At 30.4% G+C, this 25215-nt stretch overlaps 1 protein-coding gene across 4 annotated transcripts in view; it reads right to left on the bottom strand.

Annotated features, from left to right (window-relative positions):
• Positions 1-25215, bottom strand: part of LOC130896393 (neurogenic locus protein delta) — a 177363-nt gene that overhangs the window by 16158 nt on the left and 135990 nt on the right. For 2 of the 4 annotated variants that reach the window (XM_057804462.1, XM_057804446.1), the window contains 2 exons: positions 1202-1326; positions 645-938 (listed from right to left, as the gene is read on the bottom strand). In XM_057804462.1, coding sequence (XP_057660445.1) covers positions 645-938; positions 1202-1249 — 342 coding nt within the window. In that variant the 5' untranslated portion in view covers positions 1250-1326. Of the gene's footprint in view, positions 1-644; positions 939-1201; positions 1347-7550; positions 7749-25215 lie in introns of those variants that run through there. The other 2 variants (XM_057804472.1, XM_057804454.1) reach the window with 2 other exon arrangements.

The following is a 25215-nucleotide window of genomic DNA, read 5'->3' on the forward strand; positions in this document are numbered from 1 at the left end:
ATGAACTTTTACTTACAATAATTAGCGGATTAAACGTAGCATATCATCTGGATTAGAAAACTAATTCAAAAAAAAGTATGGTTTAACTCGTGATACATGAGAATTTACCAATAAATCTGTTGTACCTAATTAATTTTGAATTTGTGCAGTTTATTTCCCACGGCAGATACCTGCTTCGAGACACTCCAAGATACTTCAAAATTTCTCAGCGGATATTGTACACTCTCTGTAAGAAATTTCATACAACATCGATGGGTACGATCGTGTATAAAAGACGAGGCACTTTTCGCATGCATGCTTTTATTTTAATTTTTTTGAATGCAGACTTTATATTTCAGTAATGCACTAGAGAGACGGTAAAGTTGTTAAAAATAGAGGTAGTGCCTTGAGCAAAAAAAAAATATTTTTCTGCCATAAAGTTTAAAGACCGACCCGCATCGTTTTAGAATGGGTATGGGCAGGTGGTAAGATAGCGTTTTGAGTAAGCTTAACTTAACTCACATAAACCCCAAGTTTTTAAAGTACCTATATTTTTTGTTTAATATCGAGAAAAATAAATACAGCATTAATTTACACACATTACACTCATTTGAACGTAAAAATATGATCACAAAAACAATACTTAAATGACATTTCAAACTTACCGGCCATGTAAACGGGAATGGTAAGGCGATGGGGTTAGAAAATCCGTTTTGCGGAGTATCCGTAACTGGATTAGGTCCTAATTCAGGAGTAATTTTATCACCGAAAGTACATTTAGAAGTTGTGTCGATTTTAACTTGGTATTCCTTCAGACAAACTCTAAAGCGAGGACGACAAAATCCATCACAATCTAAATTCGGTCGTGATTTTCCCGTACAGCACGTTCCTAAATCGCTTTTGCCGGCTTCGTTGTCGAAAGAAATTAGTCTCAATTCAAAAACTCCTGATGATTCAGCCTAAGAAAGAATATCCTGTATCGGTAACTAGTTATTTGATGGTAATTGTAAGTAATATGTTGGTAGTTAAAACTACTATTAAAAATTCCGGCTTGGCTAATTTTAAACGTATTATCTATCTGTAGTTTTGTATGTAAATTCAAAACACTGACCAATTAATAATATTTCAGTGCTTCGAACTGTTAACGGAAAATTGAAATTTTCAGGGGTGTTTAATGAGTATATACTTTTAAAATTCGGGTCTAACTTACTATTAGACTTACCTGATAATAGGCTAAAATCCAGATTAATGTGAAATATATCCAAGACATATTGGGGTAGTGTTAAGTTGTCTCCTGAGTCGGTGGTATCGGCAGCCTCGAAGAGCTGTTGTTACCTCAGGGGTAATCTGCAACACCGCGCCATAGGCTATTATAAAATTAGAATCACTAAACACTATTGGACAACCACAACATGTGTCGCCAAAACACTCTAAAATATCCACATAGATAAGCACCACACATGCAAAAAACGTTTGTTAAAATTTAAGGTTAAAACACCCCATAACGGCAAAGGCACAACACAGCACACGTATATCCAGAATTGAGAGAGTCCGTTACACAACTCTCGAGCGGTGAATGCAGACTGACTGAGCTTAAACGTAAACTTGACGTCGGCTCAACTCAACCGTGTGGTACGGTAGCGTCTACTTGATGGAGGGGGCGCTCTAAGGGGTACTATGTAGTGCTTCCGCCAGAGTTGTAAGTTCTATATAACAATACGAAACGAAAACGTGAACTTCTTTAAAAGCTGCTTAGGTTAACTCTACACTCGCGCGCTCGCTACCCTCGAATGGACAGCCACCCGGCGTGTCCGCTTTAATATGAGGGACGCGCTAGGCGAAAGCAGCTGCTCACCGGCTGCCATGGGGTAGTACGACTATTCGTACACCACATACGTCATCAAACAACCCCATACACCACCACCGATCACCTAAACGAAGCCTTATTTGCTATTTTGCCAAAAAAGGCGGCCGCTGTTGCCTTACCACTCGACGCCAAAACTTCGAAACTTTTTGAGAGATTTCATATTTATTTTTCAAAATTATTTTCATCTAATAGGGTCCCAATATTGTCTGTTGGTCGTTACGAGTATCTATACCGAAACATATACATACGAAACCTATTATTAAACTCACTTTTCCATAATATACAGGGTGTCAGTAAATATTATGCCTCATAACATTATTTGTAAGATAAACGTACATAATTGCAAATATTTGAATTTATATTGAGCTATTCAGTAATGAATTAAATAAACTTAAAATAATGTTTCACTTTCTGGATACTATAGTTTTCAACAAAATTGGAACTATTTTTTCACAGACAGCTTTATCTATTAGATTTTGGATACTATATAACTTAATATAGTTAATATTGGATTCTTATAAGATTAATAAGTAAGATGTAATTTAAGTTATAAAAATCTGATGAATAGCGTCTATAATTTCATTATTTGAGTAGGAGATTTTAAAATACCAGTGAGGAATTTATACCTCGGAAGGTGAAAAGTCAACTAACACAATCAAAATTAAGTAGAACCTTTGCAAGCGGTGGGTTTCTAAAACAATTGTGTATGAATATTTTATATTCATATATTTAGTCAGCGCTACTTAAGTTATAAACTTAAGTTTATATAACTTAAGTTTATAACTTAAGTTATAAACTTAAATAAATTTTAACTAGTTTGCTTCATTTGAACATTAGAAAATGGATTTAATGGATGTGCAACTACAAAAATTATCAACCGACCACGGAAAATAAGATATAAGGGTATAGAAGAATACCTTTCAGTTCTTCAATTCGAATATATGAATTTCGGAAATTCCAATTTAAATCATAAATATATATACCAAACAATAATCTACTGTTTAAGTTTTCGAAAAGTTAAAATCTTTGAGGCACATTGTAAATATTATTATCAAGTTTTTGCATTGATATAATAATATACAATAATAACATAAAATTTATATAACAATAAGGCCAACTAATTAGGAATACAGCTTCACCGGAAGCCTTGACATTATCCGAGAAATCTAGTTAGCATTTAAGTCATTTATGGTACGTTTATAGTATAGAATTTTCACTGTCAAATTCAAATAATTTTTCATGTAAAAAAATATATTTTCGGTGTACTTTTACCTATACATATATATATATATATATATATATATATATATATATATATATATATATATATATATATTATTAAATTAATTATTGGGTAATATACGAGGCATACTCAGTAAAAAACATAATATCTATCTATTTACACCTATTATTTCAAATTTCATAATTCGAAACGTTGGATTGCTGTTCCTCAAAGGAGAAAACAGTTGCTTTCTTGGCTAATACCCCGAAGAATACTGAATTACCACAAAAACAAATATATTGGAGTTGCAGCAAATTTTGGAATTTGTGTACTCTTTTTTAAACCAAAAATTCAAGCTTTCGGGAAGTGTTCTTCCCATCATCAGAGAAAGTTCAATTTGAGGATGAATTCCTAGGTGTTATCATAACACAGTACGTCATGGCAAAAGATTGAGAAGTTGAATTTCACATTAACAATGCATGTTGTAATTCATTCAGGTTAAAAATTCTTGAATAAGTAAAAATGTTCGAGTACGTAATTAGAATTTATTGAATACACAAATAATGAACATATTTTCACAAAATACTATGTGATGTCAATCATTGGAACTGATATTTTAGATATTAAAAATATAAAAGTTACCGATTTATCTCTAGCCCGGGATGGAGAGCTCCCCAGGAATTCATCCTCAAATTGAACTTTCCCTGATGATGGCAAGAACCCTTCCCGAAAGCTTGGAATTTTAGTTTAATTTAAGAGTACACAAATTCCAAAATTTACTGCAACTTCAATATATTGTTGCTTTTTGTTCTAACTAGTCAGCAAAGACTATTCATCTTGGTATATCAACAATATATGTATATATATACATATGGTTCATTCAAAAGCTATAGAACATGTGATAAAAGGGAAAAAAGAGTGAGAGTTTTACTATTTGGTAGAAATTGGATAGTTGTAAATAATACGATAAATATCATGAGTAAACTGATTAATTTTTTCAAAACTTTTCAATTTTGTATATAAATAATATCCAGCAAATTTTAAACATCATGTATACAAATAAATTATAGCGATCCGCCCCTGAATATATTTCAAATTTTGCGCCACATATATGTTTTACAATCATATAGTTTATGTATCCAAAGTGTTGCAAATGTATGTGCCTTATTATTATTGCTTTCAGTCGGGCAAACTGATCCACTATAAACAAAAACCAACTTATGATTTACAAGTTGTGAAATCTGAGAAAAATGATTCGAACTACGACTAAAAAGTATCATGAACGCGTCATGTATTTGAACGGATTATAAAGGATATGATAATTGAAAATGTCGTTTTTATATATTCAGAAACTCAGAAACTGCTCAGGGCTGCAATATTTAGCAAATTAAGATTATTCATAATAATCTTGTTCCCACACCAGTACTTGGTAATAGACATTCCTTGCATAACACTTAATATGTCATGCACTTGTAACAACTATCTCTCTCAAATGAATTCTATAACCTTGTTTACATTCTTTATACAATATGCATGAATTGCATATTGATTACACAAGCAGGTATATCTCGGCAAATTGTTTTCTTCTTAATAATTATAGATAGAGCACTTTTCTTCTGAAATTTTATTTTCCTGTTAGAGTGTCCAATGGAAACATTGATTTATACATATTGTATACTTATGAAGTGGTATTTAGTTAATACCGAATAGGTAAATGAAAATGTTAAATCTGATTATTTTTTGAAGTTGTTGACTAAACTAACTGACAATGCAATTTAGTGCAATCATAATTTATGATTGCATGCACACAATCAATAGTAGTTTTTAGGAGAACTATTATTTTAAAATATTCAGTAGCTAATTGGAATATATAAACATTAGCTTTCATTTGGTGTTTCAACCGTTTCTTCTATATTTTGTAATCATACCAGTTTTAAATAAATATTTCTTGTCCAGTCTCTCAATACAAATTTTTAAATACCATAAAACTATTCCAGGGATATTATTTCTGTTTTGTGCATTAGTGAATATGAACACATGGATGGCACTACCAATGTTATGTCACTTTTGTTTTTTGATAGTATAGCCCTTAAATCCATGTAAAAATAGATGATTGCTGAGTGGCAAAGAGAGGTCAAAAGAAGCCAAAGCATCAAAAAATAGAAAAATACGCAAACAATATCCACTCTGTTTTTTGAAATGCTATTGACTAATATATTCTCGAAATTGACTACTACATTGCATTATGGGATTTATTTTATGATGTATTCAAGAAGCTCTCAGACGATGAACAAAAAACGTCTCTTCCTAGTCGATGCACATTTCACGTATGAGTAATTAAGATGCTTCCAAATATTATATACTAAACAAATATAGCCGCTTCCGATTTCTGGCTATTCGCAGATCTCAAAAATTTGGTTCCAGAGAAAGATATTTAATTGATGGGGCTAGACAAATGATAGAATGTTCTAATGACTTTGGAAGGTGACCTAAATGATGAGCAAAGTTTAACGATAGTAGAACTAATTTTTTGTCGTTAGTTCTTACGTTTATGTTTGCTTCTTCAGGGCTACAGACTTAATATTTTTTTATATTTCTCTGTTCATCTGCGTGCTCACTCGGTAAAATGTTACTCATAATGAAAGTTTATTAGATGTGTTCAAAACAGCATCATAGTCACTGTAAATTATTTTTTTCGAGATAATTTCGTCACTCAAATCCCTTGAGTAAGAAGCAAATAAAGTTTGTAGATATTACATTGATTACATAACAATCTGGCTGTTATTCAAAAACATATAATTCCTAATTTTGTTAACACTAGAATGGATGTTTTGAGTGCGCTCAAAATTTGAATTTGTCAAATCCAATCTAAGATTTTTTTATACCTTGATAATAATAAGAGTGCAAAAAAACTAATGGATACAAAATAGAATATTTCGTTTTTCTTAAGAATAAGAAATAAGTATTTTTCCCGTCTAAGAATATAATAATATGAAATTGTTTTTGGAGGATGCACAGCCTGTACTTTTTGACATACATTGTTTCTTGTGTAAAGTAACATATATGCCACAAATAAAATTTTATTTTTATTCTATACAAATTAACAGGAGATTCGTGCAAGAGAATGCACCATTTTAATAGTTTTAATAGTTTTCAAAGAAAAGTCCCAATTTACATAATCAACAAAAAGATGGCATTGATGTAGTCAAGAATTGTTCTGAGACTTGTATGCATCATTAGCAAAGTCAATTTTTTTTGAGAAATTTTACATTGATTGGATACGAATATAGAGCAAGAACACAAACTGAAGTTACAAGTTACGCATCTAATTACCTATAGAAAAACTGAAGATATCAAAATGAATAGAAAATCTTAATATCCAGTTTCTCATCTTATAGGAATTAAAAAATTAGTATTTGACAGTTACGTGTAAATTTATAAACTCTATATAAATATACAAATACCATAAAAACAGCAGGGTTGCTATCTAATAAAATCAACGATGACGTCATATTCTTAAATTGGGATACCATGTATACATTATTATTGTACGTGGGAAATCGCGATTAGGAATAATAATCGACTTATTGAAAACTACATCATTGTCATTTCTTATTTAATATTGTACACAAGTTGTCCAGTTTTATGGCAATTTTTTTTGCCTTAGCGCTCCCTGTATACATTATTACGAGTCTGAGCATTTTTTTACCAAAATGATTTTTGGATTATTGAATTTATAGCAAACTATAGACTCTCCCTGCATAATACGTACATAAACAATTAAAAAATAGTACTTGAAATATCTCAATCAGTCATTAGAAGAATTTTGATTTGTGAATCTACCGAAACAAATAAAAGGTGCAATCGTGGAACTACACTTGATATTAGATATTTTCGGGAATTTCAATGAGACCTTTAAAAAAAGGTACATTCATTATAAGTGACGAAATACGAGGTTATATATCGATATATAAATGCATTTCAATGATGAATCAATTCGTCAATATCGAGGGCTGTTTTCAGCAATTTTAGGCTAAAACTCAGAAATAGTTTGATCGAAACAATATGTCTTTTGTATCATTCGAATTGAAACAAGCAATATTCTATAAGGAAACGAAAGACAATATTTCGTATTTCGATTTTCCTACAGTTTTCATATAAATATTTATATTCCTATGAATAGACTTAAGTCAGAGGAAAATGCGTATTCTGTCCTCCTGGGTAGTTTATCTACGTTTCTATAAATAATAACTGAATAAGAGTGTTCATAGTTGACAGTTATGATTTTGGATCCTTGAAATATCTTATAGTGAAAGCAAAGAATATTAAATATCAACAAAATTTTTTAAATTTCCAATTCTTCTAATAAGCATAATAATAGAAATACATTTTCGTTAGCAGTAATATAATCAACATTAGTCCTAATATTCAAGTAATTCTTCTACTTCAGTTTTTCGGTTAATAAAACAATTTGTCACTTACCTAGCAGTGATTAAATCTGCAACTCCAAACTTGGTAACTTTTTAAAAGAGTTTTGTGAAAATTATATTCACAAATAGGTAAGAAAGCTCTCCAAGAACACTAATTTTCAATATAAATAAATTAAGAATAATAAATTACAATAAATAACTAAAATCAACAGCGAGATGTTCACCCCATAGAAAAGAATTAGCTACTGATTAATAGTCAGCTAGCAAAGATTCCATTGTAATTATGTAATTTGATTTATCATCCTGGTATCGAGTCATACTTTTAAAATTTATTTTAAAGATAAATTCCAGTATTTTTACCTGTTGTCGTAGTTTAATAGGAATTCAAATATACTGGGACATTCAATAAAAGTGGTGATCGGTTGCATTTTAAAACACTTCTATGTCCTTATAACCATACAAACCTAGGCTCAATTTAAAAACAAAATATATTACAAAACTCAGAAGATTGGCTGTTAGATCAACAAATAGAAGAAAATATTGAAAACACTTTCAACATAGAGTTACTTCGAATTTATACAGGGTGCTCAATGCTCATCTATTTCCTGTGACTATCGTCTATGTGTGAAAGTTAGATAGGTTCATCAGACCAGTTTGGTATAGTAGTACATCACGTCTTCATTACTATCATAAAGAGCGTTTTCATTTCTTTATATTTTTCTGTAATTCTTCTTTCCCCTTTTTACTTGTGGTTAGATATCTGAAATTGGATTTGTTATTATCTCATTAGTATTTACTGGACGAAGATTGAAATCAGTCTTTATATATGAAGCAGTTGTTTAGACATATGATTGAGGAAGCAAAATAGGATCTGATCACACAAAGAAAGGCTTTCGATCTCATCAGTAGCCTCAATCGCTAGGATTTTTATTATAATACAAAATAAATTATATTCTACTGTTCATTTCGACTGATTATGATTTTTATACCACAAGTGAGAAATTTGGAAGCCCCGTCGTACAAATTCTCAGAAATCCAATATAATGTTGCAGCAAAAACTCTGTTCAATATAAATGAGAAAAAATTTCTCCGAAACGTTACTGGAATCTGCTCCTCGGAAAATTTCTATTCATGATCCAAAAAAATCTTATAGTATGTGTAACTGGTAGAGTTCTAGAACCGAAAAATTTGATTAAAAGCATATAGTTGCAGTCGCAAAGCCGTCATTACCACCCTCCATAAAATTCCTATTATACAAGGTAAAATTAGTAACCTTCACATTATTTAGTATATAATCCTTAACAAACCACGTCTTAAGAGTGGAAAACTGTAAATACTTTGTTGGTATGTGTCACAGGTAATCAACCACTCCCCTTAAACAGGCAAAAAATACGACTGGTCCTTCAACCAGATATATTTATCCAAGATATCAAAGGAATAAGCTTCAATGGCGAACTGGAATACCGCTGTTGCAGGAAGGAGGAAGAAACTGCAGATCATGTCATAAGTGAGTGTCCAGCATACGTATTCCTTACAGTTTGCTCATTGGCATTAAAAGGTTTAAGTCAAGGTGTCTGATTAGCTTTGCCAAAGACATTAGCCTAGCAGGAGGTCTTTGCGCGCAAGAGTTCTTGATCGTCGAGTGTAATAACTACGTTCTACCTCCCATCATAATTTTATACGGATGATCACTTACATTCTGTCGCATGAATTTAGAAACACTCTTCGTGAAGGACCTTAAATATTTCTATTTGGTGCATTTTTTCTAAATCGAGTTTAATTCAACGACAATTTGAAAATGTTGATTGTTGATTGTTATTCCAATTAATCAGTTTGTCAAAAATTCAAGAATTAGAATAACTGAAAATTGAACTACGTAGAGTATTTATATATTCAGATTCCTGAAAGTCGGAATCATTCTTACTCAATGTGGTAGCTCGATTCTAGTAATGCCAAATGAAACATTTTGAATCGTGTGAAATTGGGACTCTACCAAAAATAGTTGTTATTTTAAAAGTATCATTGTCAGATCGTCTGCACATATAAATAACAAAATAGACATCGGCTGTTATGGTCTTGAAATGCCACTTAAAGTAAAGTAAAATAATACACGTTCATAGTAGACTATTTTAAAAGCTCTAAAAATAGTGCACATGTCTGTTTTAACCCCTCATTCGTCCCTAATCAGCGTTTTCATTTCATTTTTTATTTATGACGTCCTACCTGCGATTTAAATAGATCAACCAGACAGCGATATTAATAAGAAATATTTTGTTTTGAGGCTTTATAAGATGTGCTTAGATTAGGTTTGTGACAAGTTATACAGTATAGGACTAGTGATTTTGTGAATGTTCCCATATCCAAATTTTTCATAAGTATGCAAATAACCTAACAAATCAATTGATCTGATATTTTGGTTACTAAATATAACTTTGATACTATGTGCGCTTCTCATTAGCTTTATTCCATCATACTATCCATTCCAAATCTTTATATTAATGATTCTTACTCTTTCACTATGCTTCTTTTACTGATAATATTTACATTTTTTTATTTTTACTGTTACTTTAGGTCCGTAACTTGGATAGGAGAAACTCTTGCAACCTGTTAAATTTTATTTTCCTGATATTTGATATCTGAATTATTTTTTGTTATTAGGCTCAACAGCTTGATAATTGACTTAGTTCAAAGATCTATCATTAGCTTTGTTCGTGGAAGATACTCTGAACATATTCTGTCGCCAGATTCATGCGCAGTTTGAATACGTCCAATATATCTTCGGATTATGATTCCGTCAATTACCCTATTTGGCATTTTTGGGATATTTACCTCGAAATAACTTCTAACCTATATGGTTTTATTTACTTACTTTTATTAAAAAAAGTTTTAGTTGACTTTATTCTTAAATATCAAGTGTAAATCTTCGTCTAGTTAATTATATATATTTTATTCTTCTAGTTAGTTTTGGATTCAAATTTTTATTTTAGATCTTCATAAATCGTTCGAGGAGGAAAGTATGTTCAGAACTTATTCTGAGCAAAGCCTGTGTGGACCTTTCTAAAACCGTTTTATTAAAGAAGCATGTTATTTTATCAAATAGACCAAAAATTTAGGACATTTATTAAATAATATAAACATTTTAAGATACTAAGAAGTGATAAATTAAAGAATCTTATATTAATTATGCGGAATGATCTTTTTCTTTGGAACTTACAAGTAGAACATTAAAAACCACACGCCGCTGTTTTGATAAGTTCGAATTTTTAACAGGTATTGTTTTTATAATTAACTCATAATTAATTAGTTCCTCAAAACTGTCTCAATATCCTATTTGAAATTTTGCTAGATGCTCGATAAGGAAATAATCGATTTCAACATGTTTTTCCCTTATATTTGCCTTATATTTGGACAAACTTTTTTTCGAATTTAAGTTTCCTGAATTCTGAAAAAAATACATCTTCTATATCCTTTATAAGGTTTAATTTGATTTAATTTTTTCCTAAAAATTGCGCGTCATTTTAGTCGACTAAATTTACGCAATATATTTGGAAGTCTAATTTTCCATAGGAAAGTATTTGGTTTATATACTTGTTATTAATTCACTCAACCGCTGACAGGATCCGAGCCTGGAATGGAAATTCTTCACTTACGGATTAAAGAACACCTTAAGCTGTAGGAAAGAGAAAAAAAAAACAAGGAGGCATGGATCAAGTTATGTGACTACGGACAGGCAAAAACCTTCTTAGATGAGACTGGGTGGAAATACTGCAGCTAACTAGAGGGGAGGCAAAATTTCTGGTAGGTCTAATCACAGGGCACGCGGTAGTCGGTTATTACAAATACAACCTAGTGGGTCTTGCTTCAAAGCCAGCGGCGCCCGAAAATTTTTCGAAATCTGGTGAGCTTTCTTGGCTATAACTCGGCCAATCAAACTGAATACAAAGGGATTACCCCTTTAGATATATACATATTACTACTACTTTATTGCAATGAATTTTTAAGTTGAAAAAGATAAATATATATTTTTTATCGTCGCTTTTATGAATTGTTTTACAAATTAGAGGTGTTTGAGAATAACACATATATAAAGAATGATTTGTTATTCTCCGAATCTTCTGCATTGATATTTCCAATACAAGATTCTTCAATGTGATTTCCAATACAAGATTCTTCAATAGTCAATACAAGGCAAGTATCAAAATTTCTCTTATTTATGGCATGAATTTCCGGCAAGTTTAGATTTGTTATATAATATGTTTGCCTAGATACTACGCTTATATTTTTATAATATAATTTTTTATGAAGACGTTACTGTCCTGGAATCCGGTACTGGAAACAGAAGCTCATTTATATATTGATGCTTTCCTTTGCTTCAAACAGATGCAAATTTCTAAGAAGGGGTCATTTTTGATGAATTATGTTTGTTGACGCTAAACGAATGCGACAATATTTTGAATTTTTGAGGATAGTTAATCATGGGGTGTTGTAGGTTCTCGCTAACAATAACTGATATTTTATAGGGTTGTGTCGATAAAATATCAAAGTATATCCTTTTCAATATATATTCTCAGCTTTAGAATAATTGTGTATCCATCATCGGGGAATTAATTAAGCGAAAATTTCCCGAGTTTTATATTCTCTGGATTGTGAAAAAAACTTTTGAAATGATAGAAATGTGAATAATTTGTGAGAGGCCGAAATTAGAACGAAACGTCAAGAGTAATTTCTATGTAAAAAGCTATTACAATTAAAAAAGACCTGAATTCGAGACGATATATTATCAACTGCAGAATTCTTAATTTTTTTTATTTTTCTTTACCTATATTGATACGGTCTTAATTTTATCTCTATTTTAATGGATCATATTTCATTTTATAGAAACTTTTTTAACAATTTCTACCTTACTTCCGTCTTCATCAGAGTATTTTGATATTTTGTAGTGCAAGTATGTAGATACACATTTCTTCTTTTAACCACGGAAACTTCCGTCATCTTTTTCCACCAATTTCAGTTTCTTAACGCGTCCTTTTAGGCGGCTAGAGTCAAAACTCTTTTTTCGTCATTAATGTCTTTGACCTACTATGTTGTCTCAGTAGTCCAATATTTTCTTAGATTTATCAATTTCTCCCAATAAAGGATCGGTGCTGCATTAGTGAACGAATAAATGTTTGTTGAAAAGCCTTCTACGTTCATCAAACAGATCACTGTTACATTTTATTTATCTGTACATTCATTGGGACCATTTATCTTAAATCCTACATAATTTTCGTTAACAACTATATTTTACTTATTTCTATGTTATTATAACCTACTCCATCCGGTTTTGACACTCTTCACAAACCAGGAAATAAACATCCTATTTTACAATATTGATATGATTATTCTCAAAAAAGGGTGGAATACACCCTAATAAATCGCATATTCACTTTAGGAAATATGATACAATAATATAATATGAAAGGAAGAGCTAAAGGCACAACCTACAAGAAATTGATTCGAATAAAAAAATAGCAACGATTTTAATACTTGAGATATAATACAGGGTGGAAAAACAGTATGATGGATTAATCGTTCAACATCCATAATATTAAAATAGTCAGCAATGTTGCTTAGTTTATGTAGACTCATTTGAACTGAAAATTAATCGAGCACTATGTAAATTATGTAATAATTAATCATCATAGTACTTTGAAGAAAGCTCCTCTTTCGTTTGATTAGACCACTGCTTCCAGTTATTGCTTGGAATCTTGGAGATCATAGTAGCATTTTTCTCTCATTGAGCTATATTAAGTTAATTTCCCATTTTGAACAGTTTAATATTCTTTTTATCAAATTCATACAATACTATGAAAAACATTTGGAATATGAGTATTCATTTATAGTTTGTAGGTATTATTTCAAAGCATACCTATTTGTACCAGGCGCATACCCAAGGAAGGAGAACTGGGTGAACGTCCCATCCCCTCCCCAAATCCTCAAGAATATTATTCGTTTTTATTTTTCTTGTATATTTACTTTGGGCAAAACATAAGTGATAATTCAAGTTACTTTATGATATTTTCTTTGTATAATTTTCTCCTTTTTTTTAGCCTACATATGTCAAATTTATTTGATAATTTATATTTCATAATTATTTGAAATTATAAGTCAAATTAAAACAATGTATTTTGATATCCTTTGCAAATGGTATTTTGATTGGAAGCTACACTATTTTCTAGTCTGTCAAAATTCGGTCCTGGATCCGCTCCTGATTTATACGTATGTTTGTTTAAATATCATTCAGGAATAGTATATTTTTAAAGGGCATTTACTATATTTTTTTGTTATTTCGAGTTATTATATATGAATATTATATAAATGAAATAGTTCCTATGTAAGTTAGAGCCACCCTGTGAGGAATACAAGATTTTATCATCCCCAAATACATCCCGAGGATCGTAATAGAATTGGCAAGTAGTTCCGGATATGTCGGGATTTCCGCCCTTCAGCTTGTTCGGCAGCACCGGAAATGGCCCTTACTAGTAGGTCATATTCCTTCCAGTGTATGGTGGGATAAGTAAATATTGGCCAAAGAAACTTAAACATTGTTGAATACCTACCGAAATAGAGTTCGCACGGGTACCTGAGATAGTAGACGTGGAGACGCATAAAATGATTTAGTATGCGTTAAAATGGATTGGTGAAAATTCATGAATATTATTTCCATTCCTGAGGGCTCGGTTGAACTTCATTCAAAAATACAATAGATATTGTACTGTACCAAATTCGGTAGATATGGAGCTTCGGATTTTTTTACAGTTAGTCTTATTTTGTATCTTTAAAATTGACTGAGATATTTTTTTGAATTACAAAATATTTGCGTTTAAAATGATTTTTTATCAAAACAAGAAACAAGAGGGTATTTTAAAAGCTTTTATCTTTTAAAGTAAATATAACCAGAGATGAGTGGCGAATATACTGGACGAATCAATAAGTAGATCAAATACAATCTTAAGGAAAAATATATAAGTATAAATAAACATATAGAAATTTACAGGGTATTGTGTTTGATAAGGAAACAGGATGACAAGTAGTAATATATGGTCGTTTTAAAATAGTAATGTTTATTAAATTTAACCCAATTTTTTGAAATAGTATAGGAATACTACAGGAAAACCAAAAATACTAGTATTCATATCGTCCGCATCTATTAATATTTTTTTCTGATCCCTTTGTATAGGCCCGTGTGAAGAATTTTTCCAATGATAATGGATCTTAATAAACTAAAACTGGAAATTTAAGGGCCAATCATTCGTGACGAGTACTCGGTTGAGATAACGCACTCGGCCCAGTAAACCACAATATAATGGGCCGAGACAGAATACGGTCGAGTGGAGGACGAATAATTTGGAGCGAGCCAGTGAATAAAACCAGGACCGAGATGGCCCTCTATCATTCACCTAATGTTTTCCTCTGCACTAGTTCGTACCTTTTTTTTTGTTAATGCTTGGTTATCAAAATTTCCCTTCGATTGTTTTCACTTATAAAATAAGTTTAACTGGGAAATTTGTTCTCCAAAATTTCAACTAAACCTACAATCAACTCCATATAAATGTATAAGGAACTATTTCGAACATCCAGAATCTTAGCTTGGTTTGCATTTTCTAATTCTTCTAATACAATGTACTGGTAAGAGTATATTGACACAGCATTTGAATTTATATAAATATAGAGAGTAGCCATAAACAATGTCAGTTTTCAATATTCACTTTGTTTATTAGAATATCATACAACAAAGCTTCACAATCGAAGTAGAGCCCATCATATTACGGTTTTAAACCAACAATCAATAAGCTCTTTGAGACCTTGGTAAAACAATTCTCTGGGCTTAGATGCAAAACACTGTCGCACTGCATTGTCAACATCTTCTTGGAATTAAATTTTTTCCCACACAAGAATTTCACTGTGGATCTGAATTGATAGCAATCTGACTTTACAAGGTCTAAACCAAATGCTGGATGTGGTAGGAGCTCAATACCATTACTTGATCTTATTCCGCATAAATTTCCCAGTATGTGGTTTAGCATTGTCTTGTTATGAAAGAACCCGCTTTCGGTTAATTAAATCTAGATATTTCTCCAATGAAACTTCATATATTCGGCATTGATAACTTGACCATTGGAATAGTTTCCACACTAAACCTTCATAATTCCACCAGACACACAACAGGATTTTCCGCTCGAATTAACGTGTCTCTGAGACGGTTTCTCGTTTGTTTAACTACTGAATTTCTATGTTCGGGTTGTTTAGATAAATCTATCTTTCAGCAGGGAATGAAGCTGTTCATCAACCAAAGAGAGAATGATTTAAATAAAGTAGAGCACTTATACTTTTAAACATGATCAAATTGAGGCGTAGGAGTTTTTACGTATGCAAACCGACATTATTTATGAGACACTCTCTATAGTTTCTTCATTGACGTGGAAGTGCCATGTTGTAGATGCGTCACTTTGAAACCAGGTTTATTGGTCATTAGATTTTAATTTACCTTTAGTCTCTGAACACGATAACTTGGTTGTCGAAACGTGCATCAGACAGTGCGAGTTTTGGTGTAGTGGTGGCGTAAACAGTGTCTTCAGTATGTAAGTTTTTATACAAAAACTAGAGAAGAAATTAACTGATCAAAACAATTATGGAAAGAAAAACAAAATTAAGAGGTTTAACAATGAAACACAAAAGTGTTATGAACATCTTATAAAAACAATTATAGGAAGGAGAATCAAATTTTCAGGATAACAGAACTACAATGACTGTCTTAGAACAAAAGAAGAATTGGCGTGATTATAACGACAAGGCCCGGAGCTTATGAGAAATGTAAAATTCATGAGAAGCATTAAAATTCTGTCAAACACATTTAACTCTAGAGAATTGTTTTATGTTTCGTTTCCTTTCATTTATGCAATGTTAGAAAAGGAAATTAAGTTACCAATATATAAAGTGTGTGTATTCGCCAAACATTGTTCGTGAGGATTGGGAGAATATTATAATGTTTACAGATAAAAATAAGGCACATATACTTAGGTAATTCTTAACCTTCAACTTTTTTATATAATTCCTAATTAAGACTGAATTGTTTCTATCGAGATTCACTATATATATGACAAATATGTGGTATAAACACCTTGTACCTTTCCAATAAATAATGGAAATTATTATGTGCATGGTATGAATAAATTTATTTTGCCTATTTACTCACATAAAAATGTTACTTTCATCCATCACAATCCACAATCGATTATTCAAAATTATTGGTGGAGTCAAGATTGTGTGAACAAATCAATAAATCTTAAATATTGTACTCAGTCGCATATGTAGTATCTGACAATAAAATATGTTCACAGTTATTTTTATAATTGTATTTTCTTTGATCTTAATAATCATTGTTTATAAGAAACAATCAAATTTTGCACTCATCATTAATAGAAAAACATTGTTATGAATAAGTAGGATATTGTTTCAGTGTAATTTAAAATGTTTATTATTTTGCCAGTGGTGAATATTGATTAACAGTATTTTGATAGGGGTATTTCTTTAACACATCATCAAGTAATTATTCACAAATTTTAGTGTCCAATTGCACATATAAATTATAACTATTATAACTGAGAGATCGTCAATTGAACAAAAAATATATATTACTGTTCCAAATTTGGGTAGTCTCAAAGAGAAAATAATACTTACGGATAATCCCGATCAAAAACATTCTACAGTAGATCTATTTTATGACTAGCTGCGAATTATCTTTTAAGTCTGGAAAAAGTTATTCCGAGGAAATAATATAGGTTATTGATCAAGATTTTTCTGTTTTCTGGTTTGAGATTTTAGTTAATTTCTTCATATTGATGGTCTTGTGGAAAAGCGCATTATAATGGTGCTTAAACAATCTTTAGAAATTGTATCAATTTATTTGCAAGATACAGATAATTAAAATATTTTACTGTGGAAAGGTAAACGACGATTTTCAGTCACCATGCAGACAGCTATTTGGAAAATGTCAAAACTTATAGATAAACAAATATGCTGCTGTTTCATTTAGGTGTCTCTAACTGAAGCACGACTGGCTGTCACTGTTTTTTCAATATTAAAACTCTTGTTGTCAATTGTGGTAATTAAAACCAAATATTTTTCGTTTACACTGTGACTAATTTCCGAAAATAATTTCAAAAACAGGTCATATGAATCCATAAATAAAAATGCGGTCCTCATTTCAACTTATATTAATTAAGTCATCTTTACATTTTGGTTTTGTTCTTGTATTCAAGTTAGATTTCAAGATGTTACACATAGAGAAATATGTTTGATTCATATTCGTAAAACACTGATAGTTATAGAAGTGTTGAATTCATGATAAAACGATAGCAATTATTAGTTTTGCCTGATAGAGGAACTGATTAAAAGAGCGAAAGTCGTATGAAGAGAAACTAATAATTCAAAATGATAAAGAACATTATTAAAAATCATTTCTTAGCAGTTATCGTATCAGTTTAGATAATTTAAAATTAGAACTAGAAGTCATAGGATATAAAATTATTTAATTAGTTTAATGTCTAAAACATCAAGAAAGAGGTAATATTACCTATGTGGTCTAGTGTTTTTTTTACTTAGGAGAGACATCTCAATATCTGGAAAATTCTCAAGAATGAACAAATACAAAGGAGAAAATTTTTGGACATGCAATGTGATCATCTGTCAAGGTATAATTCGCTTACAGTTTTCTGAGATGTAATCCGATTGGAGAGTCACCTTTTTGATAGACCAAAGTACTTTTTGTTATTTGTTAGAAGTTAAAAAAAGAATTTCATAAAATAAGTCAATTTATTAGTTGGTGTTTTATATTTGATTTTATAGAAAATAGAGAATATTATAGGGTGTTGTTGGTTAGCTATTATTATGTTATGTCATTCCTATCATTCCTGAAAGGTTTTAGCTAACTGATTTTATATATGGTAAAAGTGTATAAATAGAAAGCTATTATTGTTAGTTCATCAGCAATTTCAAGAACTCCGTTTTCATCCGTTTCATTCAATTAATCTTAATATTACGCGGCTAAAATGAATAATAATAAATATATTTTCAGAACTTATTATTTGTCTATAGCAGTTGAAATTTTTTCGCCGTTTCCGATAAATTTAGTGTTACGAAAAGGTATTGACTGTTGAACATTTACTATATTCAAAAGTTTATCATTATAGAAGTGATTGAATTAGTATTTCCTCACTTCTTAATATGTTTTTGTTGGTAAATCATATTTATCAAAATGTTTTGATATTGAGAAACCGGTACCAAATTTTCGGGGTTGATTTCCGCTACTAAACATCGCATAATCTTGTACCTCCAGGATGTTGTTCCGGTCAGATGCATTTCCTGCATTTTTAGAATATCAATATGGTATCTTTTTATCTATTTTACAGGATCTTCATTGTTCATCCTTCGCAAATTCCTTTCATGTTCCTATTTTAAATCTATGTGTGTTGTATCATAAATGACAATTTTTCTTGTACTATCAATTTTGTTGAAAATAAAAGTCGATGAAGTCATACTCTTACTGCTTGTGAGTACCTCTGTGTTTGATATAAAATGAGTTCACGCCTCATTGTAATTGATTTGTAATTGATCAAATTACTTTTAAATACTTCATTAACTGAAAAACTAACAATTCAAAGAATTCAATTAAAACAAACTATTGTCAGTATACGCAAAAGCGAAATTCTATAAAGAATTCCAAAGATCGGAAATGTTTGAGTTAAATAGGGTATACTTACATTTTCCAAAATCAAATTCACTATTATGTTTATGCGATTCAGGAATTGTATTTCAATTAATATAATACCCAAAAATTACAAAGGCTTTATAAAAAGACTACAAAACAGGGAACCGTTGAAACGCAAATTATTGCTAATTATTTCAGTACTAATATGAACGGTTTCTACTAGCTGATCTGTGTAAGAAAAAAAGCATCAGCTCTCGCTATTTGCCCCATACTGTTTTTAATTTAGAGGGTATATAAATAGTGGTGACAGTAAAATTGTAATTGGTTATTTTTCGTGTATTTAATGATATAATGAATGACAAGTTTATTATTTGTTGTTATTGCTGCGGAAATATTTAGTTTAGTTGAAATATTTATTCTATTCTATGAATTCAAAAGAGATTTATATCCGAAGTTTTTACTCTAAAATAATAAATAATTTCATTCGCATTCTTTTATCACTTTTAACAGTGTATCAGTACCTTGCACCTAATTTTAAACATACTTAACATTTGTTATTTTGAATCTAAGGAGCAGTTTTTGGATACTAGGAATAGAATCAGAGCAATTTACAAAAGATTTATGTTTACTTAATGATTTATTCATCGAAGAACATATATTCTCAACAATTTTTCATCTTAATGATTTTATTATTCCATGTATAATGGATTTTATTCCAATGAATGAAATCCAAAAATAAAAAAGAGCGATTACAAGCAAACTTGAGCACTAAAAATAATTTGGAAGATTCGGTTGCAGAGATATTGAGTAAATTGTATCTTCCATTTATTATTTCCGATTTATCCCAAATTTTAGAAGTACACATAGATGACTAAGATATTTGATTAAGTATATATAATTTCATAGGTACTTATGTAAGAGAATATACAGCATACACTTGGAACGGTGTCTTATCGTTCGGAATATAAACGGCTTGAATTTTAAAATAATAATTTTCAAACCTTCCCTACATGTACTCTTTTTCCTATCTGCTCATAGCTATACTTTACATTATATATATATATATATATATATATATATATATATATATATATATATATATATATATACATATATATACTCTATTAACTGCAGCTCTGCTTATCTCAATGGATCTTATACCTAACCCATTAGCACCAATTAACCAGCTAGGTGGTTCTACTTTCTTTTTCCTACCTATTACTGAAGAATCAGTTGGAGTGGTATTAATAGTATACACATTGGTTACTGCTACCACTACACTAACACTCCCAATTACACTGTCTGACGCGCGTTTTGATAATTAAGTTGACGTTTTTGGAAACTGGAAATAAAGTCCATATCTCAAACGCTTTGATCTTCTTTTCTATTGTTTCTGATATCGTCTAGACATCGCCTCCGTATAACATGGTGATAAAACAAACCTTTTCAAAATTGTCTTTTCAAACATAGGGGTTATAGTAGCATAGATGTATTTGCGTAAAAGCGTAAAAGTTAATTACTTTTCTTCTTCGAAATCTATGAACCAGAATACGAATTGCTTCATTATCCATTCCATTATCTGAATTTAACTGTGAGTACTATTTCGTGTTTTGAAAAATAAAATATTCATGAGCATCTTGACCTGTCCTTGTAGCACAATATCTCATAGATTAACAAACGATATTTGAGTGGATCATACACTCTGAGATAAAAAAATTGCACCACAGAGGAAAACCTACTAATTGGTACAAAATTTTTGAGACATTTTTCAAAATATTTTTAATTGACGAATTAATAATGTACGCTACATATATATATATATATATATATATATATATATATATATATATATATATATATATATAAAATACGAAATTTCCGGCTATAATACTTATTTAAAATTATATTAGCATATACTTTTCTTTATAAATTAACTGAGATTGCCACATAAATAATAAAGAGAATATTTATTGGGTTATTAAATTCCTTTATTTTTTCTTTAATTGTCTAGAAACTTTAATAATGAAAAAAAATTAATTAACTAATAAATCAGTACTATTAAAAACTTACAGACAGCTTATTCGAACACCTTGTGTTACTTTTTGCATAAAAAAGAGTAAAAATCATTCAACTAATTGGTACCTATTGAAGAGCTCTTTCTCACGTTGTTCAAGGTAGGTACCTTTATATTGATGAACTTAATGAATATGTCGATCAAACAATAGGGCATAAAAGGTGTACACAAATTCAGAATGGTCCTTGGTGCATTTTTTATATAGGCATTCGAAGCTCGAAATCAACGTGTAACATCTGCTCACCCACTAGATTTTTTAAGGAAAGCAGGGTTTGACTAACGATTGAAATATCAGAATGTAACGCGTATTTATAAATCAACCAAAACGCTGTTGAAAATACTCAATTCACCATTTGTAGTAATTTCTAAGTTACATTACATGCATATATTATATGCCAAACTATTTCTAAATTAATAAATAAAAGTCACTCGGTACTAGATGAGGCGAATTAATTTTTTTAGCATTTTTGGAAATTTCAACACTGTCACAGTTGAATTGAGTCCTTCATCAGCTCGCTAAACTTATGATTTTCACTGTAAATATCGTTCAAAATAAAATTTTTTCGATCGACAAATTCATTCTCCTTGTGTATTTTATCAAGTTTCAAGTTCGCTATCATACTGGACTCAATTTTTGACATTCAGTATCTGTACACTTAATACATAATAATCATCTTCTAAAGAGTATCGCTTGAATAACACTACTAAATAATCAATTTCGTGTATTTATGGTGTACACAATCGCCGATCTGAGGAAGCAATCCGTTAAACTTTGAATATATTTCATACCACATTTTCCCAAAGGATGCATTAATGTCAACAAGGGTGATAATTTGTATTTGATGTGGAAATATTTATTTTGGAAAGTGTATTATGTCCAAAATGCACATGGAAGCCAATGTCAGTGCAATATTTGTAAGTGAATTAATGCAGCTTTACATTTTTTCAATTGCTTCCTACTTAAGTGATATCTAGTTTTTATATTCGAGAAATTACTTCACAAAAACGAACGATAATAATAATGTTTTATAGAGCATATTACTATGGATGGCTGAGTTGTGAGATCTATATTTTCGATTCCAAAAATAGTTTCTCATTTTAGGAGCAACCAAAACGTAGATTACCCAAATGGTTGGATGTAATTGTCTAATTCACAATCGTAACAGAATAGATGAAGCTTCATTTCGTACCGAATACAACATATTGATGAGCTTAGACGTGTCTTGCAATATAAAATAAAAAATTTTTAGAAACTTTCTTATAAATCGAGAAGCCAAAGTAATATTCCAAGTCCAGTCCTGACGATAAGTCGATTTGATAATTGTTTCCAGGGAGTTTTTTAAAATGTAAAAAAGTGATTTATTACCTTGTGTCAGTGATGTTGCACATATTGCATATGGCTCTTCAAAGGTTGCAGTATAGATTTTTTTAAATCACAAACAGGATACACAGATTAAGGAGGTTGAAATTCACTTCCGATAAAAAAAATAACAGCAGACTAATGCCTTATTACAGCACGACGAAATGGTTGAGGTAGGGTAGTAAAAAATAATTCATAAGTTATACCAAATGCCGTCAAAATGCTATTATTTTTGGAGGGTGATTTTAGAATAGAAATAGAGTGGAAATAATTTTAATTTACAGATGTTGTGAACTTATTTTTAAATAACCAAGCAAAAAATCTTCCGCATTTTTTGTTCACGTTTTAGTAGCATACGTTTGTAATATTAATAAAGGCAGAACGACACTGTTGGAAAACAGTAGGGCTTGGTATGTATCAATAATTTTAATAATATATCATTAAAGAAACCTTGAAACTTGAATACCTTTATTTTCATGATAATAATAATCCTTTAAAGTTCGTTGAGTCAAAGTATATACGTTGTATACTCATCACGATATGTCATCGTCCAAAAACTTTTTTCTTTCAGATTTATTAGTTTTAACTACTTCAGTCATTTTCTTTTTCTTCAACATCTTTTGAAAGTATCTTCAATATAAAGCTCTGTATCTTGACAGATACAAGGTACGACAAAATATCAGAAAAATTTCACATAATGTATATTCATAGAAATACACTCCAGTACCTATTTCATTGAGCGATGCACAATTATATATATTTTAGAAATATGAATATTGTATATTTGTCATATACCTAGAATATAATGAAATATTCGAGGTATATTTTAGGTATAAACATCTTCACTCCCCTGTTCATCCCTTGTATATCCGTATGGCATTCCATACATACACCCGAGTAGCAAATATATTCATCATATACATGTGATGTATTAAACTTTCGTTATATTTCCTTAGACATATAAACACACACTTAAACTTTTTTTCTGTAGGTATGTACGTAAAATATTAGGTACATTACAAATATGTTGTAGATAATATTGTATATTTATATACAATAACAATGTTTTTTTGACATGCTATTTTATCTTAGGAGAATATGATGTAATGAAAGAAAATTAAATTTTTTTTTAGAAATTTAATAAATTTAGTTGAAAATTAAGAAACTTAGAGTCCTATACTCAATTAGTAATGTAGTTGGTGTACTACTTTTTTAAAAATATAATACCTTTTGTGTTAAGAATTATCTTTGGCAGCTGCAGCCATCCCACATTCTGGATTAACAGGTCAAGTGAGTTCTTTCTACAATTAAGTATATATTATAGATATACGTAAATGCACCAAAAAGTTATGTATATTTTGTGAAAAGAAAATAATACAATTTCTACTTACATAACCAGGATATATTATAAATATTTAAGAGTATTTAATAAATATTTTTATGTATATAACGAGTATATACACAATACCTGTAATATATATGGGACTTCGGTATATTCTTGGCACATTGGAATGCTGCATATATAGGTTACATTGGGAATGTCATATGGAATTAACATAATTATTCAGCATGAGTGTGAATTTTGTTTGTTAGTCAGAAGGGACACGACGGGTATATCAGAAGGCATATGCGGGCGATGGTCTCTGACCGCCCACAAACTTGTCTATGAACTAAAGTCAGATATCTTATATTGCTATTCGACCGATGCAAAAATACAGGCGTACCCATCAAATTCCAAAACCTCAACTTATATAATCACGTTCTTCGTGCTCCCGTTTACCGCGACTTATGTAAGAACTATCACGAGTCACACTACCCCAAATAACAGTCTATCTACACCATCAATGACTTCATCTGAAAAACTTTCTGCTTATTCCTCAAAAAAATAAATTATTAGACTTCTCAGTTTCCACAAAGTGTACCGATCATTTTAAAATTTCCTCTTGAAATCAACCCCAATCTTCAGTTGACTAACAGGCGTTGAAAATGATCTGAATTCTTTTAAAAGTTTCCAGACATCTACTTTTTCCTATACTTTTCTACTACCTATTGGTTTTGAAAATCTTCTGAGGCAGCTTCTTCCATTCTATTGCTTAAGTCTTCCAATTTTTTGGAAACAAAATTAAAAAACAAAGTAGGACAATGAGACGAAATAGGAATGTTTCAGGAAATTTTAGAAAAATTAAACAAGATGTGTTAACTCCAATATGCGAAACAATTTACAAGATGTTCGCGTCAAATATAATACCAAATCTTCAAGCTATTCTTGTAGAACTGGGAAGGAAACATATCCTTGAGGTATGTTCGGAAAGATTTGAAAAAAATAAGATTTTATATATAAAACCGTAAATAAAAGGCAAACAGTATGGAAAGTAGTTGTTTGATAAATGGAGAAACTAATATATAACAAAAAATCGGGAGCATCGTAATGAAGGAAGACAGATCGGTTACTTGGATGAAACATGGTTTGAGAGTCATGTCTATTCGTAAACTCTGTACAGATGATAATTGGAAATGTTTAACGAAAGCACCCC

Source organism: Diorhabda carinulata, chromosome 1 (assembly GCF_026250575.1).
Source record: "Diorhabda carinulata isolate Delta chromosome 1, icDioCari1.1, whole genome shotgun sequence".
Taxonomy (NCBI): domain Eukaryota; kingdom Metazoa; phylum Arthropoda; class Insecta; order Coleoptera; family Chrysomelidae; genus Diorhabda; species Diorhabda carinulata.